The 13,122-nt window shown below is 40.3% G+C and overlaps 1 protein-coding gene across 24 annotated transcripts in view; it reads left to right on the top strand.

The window, feature by feature from the left end:
- The window catches only part of sox6 (SRY-box transcription factor 6), a 151,170-nt gene that overhangs the window by 45,648 nt on the left and 92,400 nt on the right, over positions 1–13,122 (top strand). For 13 of the 24 annotated variants that reach the window (XM_081359802.1, XM_081359791.1, XM_081359783.1 and 10 more), the window contains 2 exons: positions 5,935–6,181; positions 10,179–10,389. In XM_081359802.1, coding sequence (XP_081215928.1) covers positions 5,935–6,181; positions 10,179–10,389 — 458 coding nt within the window. Of the gene's footprint in view, positions 1–308; positions 514–5,934; positions 6,182–10,178; positions 10,390–13,122 lie in introns of those variants that run through there. The other 11 variants (XM_081359794.1, XM_081359787.1, XM_081359795.1 and 8 more) reach the window with 3 other exon arrangements.

The following is a 13,122-nucleotide window of genomic DNA, read 5'->3' as shown; positions in this document are numbered from 1 at the left end:
AACCACAAAGCTCCACTGTTGCTCAGCAAATAGGCTGTGTTGCTTGATGGCTTCAGTGGCTGTAAAGTTTGCTTAACTGCAGCACTGACACCAGGCACTTTGGGAACTGCCGCCCCGTAAGGCCCCGAGCGAGGGACGAAGAGAGACAGAAAAGACGGCGAGCTGCTTTTCTTGTGTCTCGGAATCGTCTCCGGCCGTGCAGGAACTGAAAGAGACACGCGTTGCGAGTGAGACTGTGTGTGTGTGTGTGTGTGTGTGTAAGCGGAGGAGCTTAACAGCTGCTCTGCCGGTGGCTCCGTTCATGTGCGAGAGCGTACTCCGTTCAGCGTGCCGTCGGATGTGTTCTGACAAGACGTGCCGTGGCTGGGACGAACGGCCTGTCTGTGCTCGAGTGTTTTTGTGTGTGTTTGTGTGTGCCAGAATTTGAGGAAGTGTTATGCCATCCAGCTCTGAAGTGGTGTGTGAAGAACAGAGAAGGACAGGAGCGGCCAAACAGGCTGAGGGAGACAGTATGTGAGTGTACACACCTGATGCACGCTAATTCACACACACATCTCACTTTCACAGTGAGGACAGTGACGGGGTGCTTGAGCTAATGATCAAAGAATATTTTTCCTCACAATTCTCTTTCTTTTTGTTGAATAATTATTACACAGGCTATGCTTAATATACAGAGTGCACTTTTAGAAAAGACTTACTTGGTACTTCTTGTAAATTGAAGTGTGTTGTATTTTAAGTTGGATATGGAGCAACAGTGTAAAGGAGTGAGTGATGTGTGGTGAAGGAGCTGTCATACAGTAGTTGACTTTAAGGGTTGTAAGGTTAACATTTATGAGGTACATTTAAAAAAAAATAAAAAGTGCTTTCTCAGATTATTAGAGGCTTCTTAGTTTCACTATTTAAATAAGTGTGTTACACTCCCATCCGGTAAATAAAATGTATAATTTATTTCTTCAATAATAATAATAATAATAATAATTATTATTGTTATTATTGAAATATTATATTATTCATAAATAAATATTTGAAATGTATTTTTATGTAATTATTATATTTGTATTTTACAAATGATTATTTATTTATTTGTTTACATGTTTGATGGTTTTAAAAGTGATTTTATTAAATGTTATTCTTATTTATTCAATGATAATTATAACAATAATAAAACAATTCTAAATAATACTTATGTATAATAATTCTAAATAAAACTTTATTTAGATGTTTGTTTACTTATAAATCAATAAATAATGCCATAAGAGGAGATATCAAATTAGATGAAGAATAAATGCTTATTTTCTATTGATATTTCTACTCAGTAATGCTTTCTGATCAGAAGCCCTTGTTCAGAGAAGCAATGTTCTTTCCTTCTGTCCTGATGATTGTTCATGGATCGCTAGACTGCTCCGGTACAATGGAAGGTGATAATTTGAAGGTGCTAAACAGCTACAGCAGGGATGATAATTTTCCAGCCCAGGTTTCACAGGTGACAGAGGGATGATTATAGGAGGTGAGGACCTTGAGAGTCTGTGCTGTCACCTGTGTGATCTGCTGTCAGAGAGACGCTCACACAAAGACACATATGCAAACTCATGCCACTGTATGTCTCGCACTCCTGTTCTCACTCCCTGTGGGAAACCAGTTCATGTGTGCGTATTCGTGACAGAAATCTCTGCAGTCATTTTTAGTATTAATGAGAGAGAGTTTTATCTTCATTTTATGTATACTAAGTAACTAAGTATCGATGACTTAGTAATTGAACACTCACCGGGCTTTATGGCTGCAGCAGCTGCTGTTGTTAAAAAAAAAAGAGAGAAACGTAAATCAGTATTACTCAGAAATTTTGTCAGGGTGTATTTACCAGTGCCAAGGTTTTTTTTTTTTTTTTCTTCTTGTTTTGTTTGTGTTGTCTGATCATTTACTACTCACTGTTTACACTCAAGAGACCAACACAATTATCATAAAAGCGTATTATTATAATCCTCACTGCAGGAATACTACACAATACACAGTTGCTCATTTATTTTTTTTAATTTTTTTTATTTTTACAATTTCCTTTCAGATGCAAACACTTCCTATTACACTTTGAATAATTGCATTGGAGTGTTCTGTTTTAGATTTCTGTTTAGCCTTTTAAAATCTCATAAGTAATTTTTTTTTACATTCCTGTAACTTTCTCTGCCCTACCTTTACATTTCTTATTAGCCTGTGTTTTGAAAGCGTGTGTGCGTATGCTCAAGCATGAACGTACACACGTGTGCTCGGTCGTGCGTGTGCGTGTGTGCGTGTGTCGTTACCCGTGGAAACTTGAAGCCCTGTCATAAAGCAGCTTTTGCCATTTTTCTGCTCACCCATCGTTACTTCCTTCAACAATGGCCCTCTTGTTTTACCCCCTTTTATTTGATTATTTCTCTTCATATAGGTCTGGGTGGTGGTGCCGGAGCGAAAAGCGGCCTTCTAATATTTCCTTTCAGGAGTGGCTGGTGATTTAGGGGGTCTGCTAAGGCCTGTGGTTTTGAGGGGGTGTGGGGTGTCCGAGGGGAAGGGGGCAGCAGTGACACCATAGCTCAGGAGTTACTTATCGCCATTGTCTATAAAAGGGCAACAGAAAGACACGGCAGAGACAGAAGAGCGGGGGGCTTCTAACGATTGAGAGGGGCGAAAGCGGATATCCCAAAACACATGGCCCCCAGTCATGAGACCCCCTGAGGAACACCAGCGCGGGGTGTCTTCTAATGCCACTAACCAATTAAACAGAGGTCAGTGCGTGATGATACGTTAGCAGCGGCAACAATTCATGAGTCGAAGCATTCCAGGCTACATGAGAACTCATGCCGAGAACTTAACTCCTAATCCTCATAAACGTATCGCAATATTGTCAGCTATATATGGGGCCTTTCTCTCTCCCTCGGACTGCGAAAATACAAGCTGTGCTGCCCTATACTTATTGATTGGTTTGGTTTGTTAGCTGTCCATTGTTATTGTGTAATCAGGCCTGAGAGGGAGAGGGCTGACAGGAATTCATATGAGGCCACTCTGGCTGAGCTGATATATTCTCTGCTTAATATGCACAAAGGCCAACGGATCGGACTTATTTACTGAAGAAACAGATTGAATTATTAATAAGAATAAAGGGAAGCGCTGCGGTTGCTCACAGGACTGTTCCATGGGTGTTTCTCTCAACGTAAAACACCATTTAATTTGATGAAATACGATGGCGTCGGGGCTATTTCCCCTCCTCCGTCATACACCACATACTGATTTTTGTTTTATGGGTCGTAGGGAGAAATTAAATGATTTTGAAGTGCGCTTAAAGGAAAAACCCTTCTAGGAATCAGGCCTTTATTCCAGCTAAATGGCGGCCACATTGTTCCATTCTCAGCCGTGGGTGCAGATTAGCCGGGTGGATGTGAGTTGGGTGGGGGGTGTTATGGTTGGGAAGGAATGGGGGGCAAAACTCATGAACCCCAGCACTCACGGGCTGAGCTGCCCTCCCAGCTCTCCTAATGAATTATTAACTCCAACTGACAAATACTGTTACGGGGCCTTGGCTCAGATCTGTTGCGTTTTCGAGTAAAATTGCTGTAGACACATGTTACAGGAGGATGGAGTCAGCCCCTCTCTCGTTCTCGCTCTCGCTCTCGCTCTCTCTCTCTCTCTCTCTCTCTCTCTCTCTCTCACTATCATGCCTCAGCAGTTTGACTGATGGCTAGAGACTGGAGGGAAAGGCCTGAGAGACTGAATATTTTAGAGGTAAAATAATACCACTTGATTTACTGTGTAATACAAAAGAAGTGCTTTGTTTCGCTCGCAGTCCATTGAAGATGAAGGTGGGGGTTGTTGTGCTAGAAGCTCCGGCTCTTTGGATCCATGAATAAAAAATCTCTCTCTCTTTCCCTCGCTTTCTCTTCCTCTAGCCGTTGCGCGCCCCTTTCGCATGCCGTTCGGTGCTCTGAACTTTGCTCTTAAATTTGATTTTCAATTAACGCTCTACAATTTAAGAGATCACTTTCTGTTTGATATAATTACAGGAAACAATTTATTGGCTGATTAAAATTGAGGCCTTGGTCTCGCTAAAGAAAATAGGGGTGCAGAGCGGTCTGGGTCTCTGGTGCCTTCCTCTGCGCTAACTAACAGACTTAGCTTGTTTGCACAGCTGCGGTATCCCGCTTGATTAACTTCCATTGACTTCCATTGTCCACTTCTGTTGGCTTCCGCAGAGCTCATCCAAGACTTTGCGGATGTGTATGTATTATTTTTATATATTTTTCTTTGGTAAGCATAACACAATTAATATTACTGCAGCTAGCATGAAACAATAGTAGCTTGAGGCTTTTTTTTTTAAGCTCACTTACCGAACTGTATTAAACAATTCATATTGAGAGTGTGAGGCTTAAGTGCTCAGCCATGTGTGCAAATTGATGGCACATCTTCAAATGAAGTAGTCATACTTTAAAGGGCCTGAGAGCAATTGGGCCTGACAGCCCGTTGCAACCCACACATCCCTCATGCGCCGGAGTGCACGGCCGCCGCACGCACATGAACAGATTAACTCACAGTTTGGTGTTAAAATAATCTCTCCCGGTGTCAAATTTGTTTTCGTCCCACGATGAGCCACATGCTGGAAAACTTGGCAGGGCTGGAGATGGAGTTCTGGAGGCACCTTGGGCTTCCTTCATTACCCAGCCTGCCTCTCTCTCATCTCTCTGCAGTCTCAGTGGGCAGTGGAAGGACATTAGCTCACCTGCAGCCCTTGACCTAGAACGCCCATGCCCTTTGTCCATGCTAATGTGGCTAGCTGCAGCGCTTTCAACTTCCATAGCCTTTCGTAGACTCTGGACATTTCAGACTCAAAACAATCATGCTCATCACTGTGGTCAGCAGTCGTGTGTATGTCATTGTTCATGATGGGTGCTGGCTGTCTAGTGTAAATTACTATCTCTGAGTAGACAATTTAAAGGCCGGTAGAAACGTTGTGTGCTGGCTGATTCTCAACTCATTAGATCAGTTGGAGTCTTTTGATTAAGTATTTAGATCAAGCGTTTAATTCAATTAGCAGTTTAAGTATTCATTTCCTTAGCAGTAGTAGAGTGATTTTATTAATTGTCATAAAAACACAAATGACCTGTTTATTTTATTTTATTTTTTATTTTATTTTATTTTATTTTATTTTATTTTATTTTATTCTAGCACTGAAAATCAAGTTTGTGGGATTAAAGAAACTTGGTTGAGTTTTATGCTATATGACATGATGACTTTTGTTTGAAACAAATGCATTTACCAACCCTATTTTGCGAAATGGGAAATTTGCTATAAATCTTAAAAGTTACCTCCCATCTGCCACAGCAGCCTACTTGCATTAATTCCTAAGTACAATTGCAAAAGCAGAATAGCACAATTACAACAAAATGAAGGAAAATGGCACATTTATAGACTCAATATGAATGTAATGACCAAATTCCCGTTAAGTGTCAGCGTCTCAGCGTCACCGCTCTTTTTGTGGTTGGTGGCAGGGTTAGTGCTTTAATGAGAGCGTGTTATATGGTATGGTAACCCTCTTAGTGCGGTAATCAGCCATGGGGCGGGGGGATCGGGCCTGCCTCAGGCAGCTCTCCAGCCGTAGCTCAGCACGTCCATTTACATTAAACAAAGGATTAAGAGGGACCCCAGTGCATGCCGTATTCCCCGCACTAAGCCCAGAGCCATTGATAGGATCTCCCCAGCAATGATACCGGTTCAATCGTGGGGTTAGATGTGGCGCGGAGGCTCAGAACGGCTGCCAACTTCATATATGTGATGTGAGAGCACTCGTAGAGAATGAAAGCCGAGCTCCAGCATTTCCTGTCTGACATTTGCGAGACTCTTTATTCGGAATTATGTTGTTGCATTGGAAGTTTGAATATGTTTTCTGACACTTTTCCTCTGCTCTTCTCTCAGCAGAATCATGTCTTCAAAGCAAGCCACTTCTCCATTTGCCTCGACCCCTGACGGAGGTGAGGATGGATTGAATCAGGAGCGCATGTCCTGGGAGAAGGAAGAGAACTCCGAGTCGCTAGTCGCCCCTCAGCTGCCCCTGCACAATCTGCTCCACAACAAACCTCCCCTGGAGGAGCTTCAGCCAATCAGCAGCAGCGTGCCGCCCGAATCTGACTGGGAGAGCCTGATGTCGGCCCAGCAGCGCATGGTGAGTGCCACTGCCAGAGTTTCATAGCTCATTTACGTGTGCTAACACAGGCTATGTGTGTTTTTTATTTTCTAATGAGGTGTAGATGAAAGATTGCATTATTAAAGATAGTTGGCAGGATTCAAAGAGTGACAACCGTCTGGTCGAGGTTATTCGTCTAGAACTCTCTGGATATTTTCCGTTTACGACACAATCGTGCAACATTAACACAACATCATTGTCATGGAGTAAACCTCCAGATGTATCCCACATCTATTCTCTCAAAACAAACACAGACACACACACACACCCTCTGTACTCCTGCAGAGAGGAATCCTCAACCCAAGGACACAGCTAGAAGGGAGCAGGCCTCTCTGGAACACTTGAATGAAGACTTAAGACTTTGTGATTTGCCAAGGACTCGGCTTTGAAGTCTGAGTCCTCCACAAGCGCCTGGAGATCCCTCACACTGTAAAAGTGCAGGAGAACCACGTATTGAATTGCATTTCATGTCAGAGCGATTTTATGAATCTATAAATAGAGAGACAATGAGAAAGCGGATGAGGAGTGGGAATTTGAGGGAGTTGAGGGAGCCCCTCCTTCCTCCGTGGTGGTCTCTCTAGACCAAGAGGCATAGAGCCCAGACCTGAGACTGACAGCCACTTATTGTTCGATGCTTGTAAAAGGGAATTCTCTATAAACCTTCCCTCTGCTGCGGCTGCTTGCCCAGAGCTAAGATGACTCTGACCAGCCCTCGGGCTCTGGACTCCCCTGGCCCAGCAGCATCCAGATGCCAAACCCCACTTTAATTAGCCTAAAAATTCAGCTGTCATGAGAGGATTTTTGCCTTTTTCTTTAGCTAAAGTTTGCATTCCATTGGTGGCAACACCACAGCATATGGTGTGACATCAAATGTATGTTAGGGACAACAGGATGCACTTTTGCACCCATAGGAAAGAAAAATGAGAAATGAGATCCCTTTTTTAACTCAAATATTTCTCCCTAGAAAGCGATGATTAAATAGAGGTCAAATGGAGACTTTTCTTATCTGAATAGCTTTTCAGATTTTTCTCATGAAAATAATTGCATCTCTCTCCTGTACAAGTTCAGAAGAGACCTCTACAATGTCTCAATCTATGCTCAGATGTGCCAAAATATCAAAAGTCAAAGATTTCAATATGAACTTGAACATTTCTAATCAATCTTCTATCTAATTTTATCTAATCAAATGTCTCATCTCTGTCTCCTTTTTTTCTAAAGGAAAGAAGAATATAATATAATATAATATAATATAATATAATATAATATAATATAATATAATATAATATAATATAATATAATATAATATAATATAATATAATATAATATAATATAATAATGGTTGTCTTCACCTCTTCATCACATGTAAATCCAGAAGACTTCAACACTGCTCAGGTGGTGCTGTTTCCTAATTGGATTACAGAGAGCTTTTGTGATTGGTGTAATTAGAAGAGCATTTCAAAGAATTGTTACCGCACTGCTGTGGTTGGATATGCACGGGATGATCTCTCAGTTTCCTCTTGATATAATGAGGGAAAGCATATGAAAAGTTAATTGTGCTCATTTGATGTTCAAGTGCAGCTGCTTGTGTTTGATTTGCTGTGAGCGGTGCACTTGCGCTCGCTTGTCTTCACATGAGCAGGACGTCCTGTTGTTGAGTGAGTTTTTTCTTCTTCAGTGGGGTTGTAGTTTGTTTTAACTCTCAGCTGATAAAAAAACTTCATTGGACTGTGGATAAAAGCATCTCTAAAATGTAAATGTAATGTGAAGTATGTATCTGCAAACTCTTCCTGTATATACATTTGACAATCTTTTTAGTGTATAGTGAGTCGTGCCTTTAGATCTGCTATGTTAATATAAGTGTAGAGAATGGCATTGAATAAGAGATAAAAAGGGTAAAGATGTACGAACATAGACACGAGAGTGCCAGCATTGATAATGAGTTTTGGAGGTTGGCAGTAATTAAATACTGAACCAGAGTATAAAATGAAAGACAGAGAGTTGTCTCTGCTATTCGTGTTATTGTGTTTATTAAAATTGCATTATTGTTAAATTATCACAATTTCAAATAACTCTTTTATTTTAATATATTTTAATGTATTGTTTAATATATGGTATGTAATTTATTCCTGTGATGGCAAAGCTGAATTTTCAGCATCATCTCTTATTATGATCAATATCGAAAACAGTTGTGTTGCTTAATATTTTTTGTGGAAAATAAACCATGTTACATTTTTTTCAGGACAAATTGATGAATAGAAAGTTCAAAAGAACAGCATTTTTGCTTAAAAAATATTATAAATGTATTTGCTGTCACTTTTGATCAATTTAATGCATCCTAGCTGATAAAAAAAACTTGCTGACCCAAAAATTCTGATACTGAATACTGAATCACAGCATATTCGTATAAATTTAGATAAAAAATTGAGAGACAAAAGAGTATGAGTATATCTTTTTTTTTCAGTTTGGTCATTGAAGAATTTGATGAGATATGTTTGAGTTCATATTGCTATCGCTGACTTTTGGCATCTGTAAATTTGACTTCATGTGTGTGTTAGCAGAACCCTCAGTCTGTGCCAGCTGATTTATGTGATCTCATTCGTGTACCGCTGCCACATAATCACACTGCCTTAATGCCCGTCTGTGCCCTGCTCTCCAAACATACACCTGCCAGTTTTCCTCTCATTGATGGAACAATCCTATGCCCAAATTCTTCTCACAGGACTCTCCACTAACTCCACTCACTAATGTGCTTTTGCACTTTATTATTTACAATCACTCAGTAGTGTTTAGGATTTAGGATCAGACAAACAGATCGCTTCTCCCTTTCGCTCTGTTTTCCCTCTCTGTGTTCTCGCTCTGGGAACACTGAACTATCAGCTGCAGACAGAAGCTCAGTTAACCACTAAACCACACACAGGTGGGACCGCAAAACAACAGCAGTTTGAGACGGGGCCCAGATTTACGATGGCCTGGAGGGTTCCGTGCGGAACAGTCGGCTGCTCGAGAACCAACAAATTACACTGTGCTCGAGCTTGGATCAAACACGCACTCGTAACCTTTGCAAAGGAATTACAGTGATGACTATTGTGCAGAGAAAAGAGTTGTTAAACACCATTCATCTACACTAATCTAAGCTTTTAATTGTCTTAAGCACAAAGTCAGGAAATGAACAAATGCACTCCTTAAAAAGCCATTGCTGTCTTAGAAAAGCATCAAAGACAGAATGAAGTTTTGCCAGAATAAGGGAAGTTGTGTGTGGTGTGATATATCACAATGAAACACGAGTTGCGTGGTGATGCTCCAGAGTGGTGCCGAAAATATAGTGTAAAATATAATAATCAGTGCATCACTACCACAGTGAAGCATGGTCTTCCTGATGGACTTCAGGCTCATGTGTTGGCCTGGCCCAGATTTGAACCCTATAATGAATATTTGGTCTCACATTAAACTCAATTGAACTGGGAGACATTTTTCAACTGTTTGAAGCCATTAACATGGATTAGAACAACATTGACTATTCTTCCTGTAAAAAGCTGTCTGCAAGTTGGGGAAGGCTATTCCATGATAACTTACTTTATCTTCACTATTTGTGCAATTCTTGCTAATTTCCTGACCAGTGATTTGTGATTAAAGTGGTTAAGACCAGTAAAAGACCACTGGATATTGTGCCATTTTAGGCTTGGCCCCCTTTTTCAAGTAGTGTACTCTGTACAAAGGGAGATTACTTTTTTGTGTACTCTTCAAGTAGTGTACTCTCTTTTTTTTTTCAAGTAGTGTACTCTGTAATCATTTAAAGTGTCCTAAACTCACTATCTCTAATATAAATAGTATGTCTTCAGCATTTTCATAATTTTCAAACCAATTATTACATTTTAAATGTGATCATATTGCTATCTTTTTTTGTACTTTGACATTTAATGTCTATTTTGGCATAAAGTAAAAATCTTCTCTCAAACTCTTTTGTGTTTTCCTGCAGGAATCGGACAGCAATAAAGTATGTTCCTTATACTCCTTCCGGAATAACTCTACCTCTCCACACAAACCAGAGGAGGGGGCCAGGGAGCGCGGCGACCTGCTGAGCAGCTCAGCCTTCGGAACGCCAGAGCGCCGCAAAGGAAGCCTGGCCGATGTGGTGGACACACTGAAACAGAAGAAACTAGAGGAGATGACAAAGACAGAACATGACGGTACAGAAGGTTTCAGCTTGTTTGTGTGTTTGGATTTAGGAATATACGTGTATGTGAGCAAATGTTTTTTTCCTCTTAGCGAGAAGCGTTTTTTGGCGTGCATCGATCTCCTCAGTCACTCTGTTTTCCTCGTTCGCCTGTATGCTCTATTCTTTCTCATTCAACACAATCTGTCTCTTTTCTCCCGCTGTACACGCACACACACACACACCATCGTTTAATCAGGGAGGACTGACGTGGCTATGTTTTCCAGTTTGTTCTGAACCGAGTCCAGTGTGACAAAGAGTGGGTGGCACTACCCCTCAGCTTAAGTGTGGTCTCTGGGCGATGCCAAACCAAACTCTCAGACCATAAAACACACGCCACGACCTGACGCCAGGAACATTACCTTTTTATTCTTCAGTACAGACGACAGCATTCATGCCGCAAAATTCATTTACAGACCAACTCAAATAGCTCAAAGAACACTTTTTTTCTTCCATGTGTTTAGGGCCCAGAAGTATCCACGGATTTGACAATTAAATTTGAAAGATATAAAATACATATGTATTGTTTAATAATTTTATCATATGAAGGATATAGTGAAGGATTTATGCATTTGGGTAGGTTTAAGTTGTAGCTTCTGCAGCAAGTTGTTCGGTAAAAGTCAAAATCCAGTCCTATGACTAAAAGGAGAATCAAGTAAATTGAGAATTTCTTTTTATTGTTTTATTTATTTTTTTAAATTAATGAATAGTTTGATGCAGATCATGCCGTGGTGGAGAGAGTCCTCTGGGAATAAGACCGAAAAGCAAATACTGGAAAGAGTTGCTGAAACGGTTGCTCTCCTCATAATTAGTGTAAAGCAGAAACCTATACAATCAAATTACACACACACACACACACACACACACACACACACACACACACACACACACACACACACACGCACACACACACACACACACACACACAGACAGTATTGCTCCTTGGGGAGATACTAGTCTCATTTAAGCATCTGGGGAACTCTTAGCCCGAACACTTGATCAGAGGAATAAATTAGGCCATACTTTTTTTCCTCACATATATTTTTTCTCCCTTTCTGTGAAGGTCTTCATATTAATTAAACGTATTTGTTTATGGTCGGTTTCATTATTGCCAAGGGTTAGAAAAATATTTTGAATAAAAAAAATAGGACAAATTAAATAAATCAGAGTGAGAGGCTGTCAGTCATGAATATTTTCATATTCATAATTGATATAGAAAATGATGACAAGCCATCCATTATCATAAAGGGGCTTCATTTTGTGGGGCGGTGCAATGAAATAATTTAACTGCAATCTAAATTTATGTGAACCGATTTAAGATTTTTTTTTTTTTTCTCTAAAAATATTTCCACCTATAATTTGCCTGTCTGTCAATTAAGGTGCTGTATTAAACAAAACGCAGTTTTGGAAATAGTATTTAAAGTGACTTGCTGTATAACCTGTATAATATTTTGATGCATTTTTTTTCTTACCTCTCCTGCAATCTCCAGCTTAATGGTATTCAGAGGTAGTGTGAAGGGCTGGTGTTCTCATAGGTTGCTCCTGTTTTTTTCCAGTAAGGTATTTTTAAGATGCGCTCTCAGCCCTCTGAGTTCTAGGGTGCTATGCTAATGAGCCCCAGCTGGTATGGCCGGTTGCTGCTGTAATTTAAATGGTCAAGTGCAGCTCGTAATCCTGAAGGCCCGTATGTTTAGTGCAGGCAGAAGAGGGTGCTTCACTTCTAGTGTACAGCTGTGTTAATCTGCCCTTAATAATGGAGACCGAGCCGACCTCATGCCTCCACACCTCACACCACAATCTCCCCCTTTGCACAGAAATTGGTTCCCGAGCTTGAGAGACACAAGAGGCATGCAGAGTTCAACACGTTAGTGCTGAGATGCTGAAATGGAGCGGTTCTGCGTCCTTGAGGACGTCTCAGTTTGGTGCAGCTGTAAGGGGAATCTTCATGCCCGCAGAACCTCAAATGTCAGGATTAACCCCTTGCGTGACTCCAAAAGCAATTTAGAGAGACATGTGTTGTCTTAACGACAAAGCATGTCGTTATGTTATGTGAGGCAAAGAATGGACAAGCTAAAAATATTGCTCATCTCAGCCTGTTATTAAGGGAACAACTGTAACCTTTCATTAGCTTACCCTGCTTAAGGTGCGGTCACACCAGAAATGTGTCCGAAATCGTGTACTGCGTTTGATAGACAATTGATATAGTAAGTCATCCGATGATTGTTCTCTTACTGTTTTTAAATACTGCACATTTGGACATATTACCCATTTGATGTAGTGCCTTTTGCATAATATATAGTAGTGGGGTAGGCTTTAACCTCACAACGAATATGTGCAACAGGAAATGAAGAAACGCTTTTTTTCAAAATAAAACAATAAATTATAAATATCAATAACAAGTAATAAAAAGTAAACAAGTAATCTCCTTAACTTTGGTGTAACATTGCCAACCAAGCAATCTTAAATTTGAAGGTCAAAGTTAACAAACTTGCAGTAGCAGAAAATAAAACCATTCTTTTGTGTGAACACTGTTAAATCCAAAAAAACCTTGGCTCTCGTGATTGCTTTTGATCTTAAGCTTTTCTTCTCTGAGAATGGCATTGTGTAGGCAGCAAAATTTGATTGATTTTTGATTTCAGTCAAGGAGAGATAGATTCAGACATACTTGAAAGGTTGCATTTCATATAGACGCACACTGTACTTCATA

Source organism: Scardinius erythrophthalmus (genome assembly GCF_964197995.2).
Source record: "Scardinius erythrophthalmus genome assembly, chromosome: 2".
Classification (NCBI taxonomy): domain Eukaryota; kingdom Metazoa; phylum Chordata; class Actinopteri; order Cypriniformes; family Leuciscidae; genus Scardinius; species Scardinius erythrophthalmus.
This window is presented reverse-complemented; position numbering and strand designations above follow the sequence as displayed.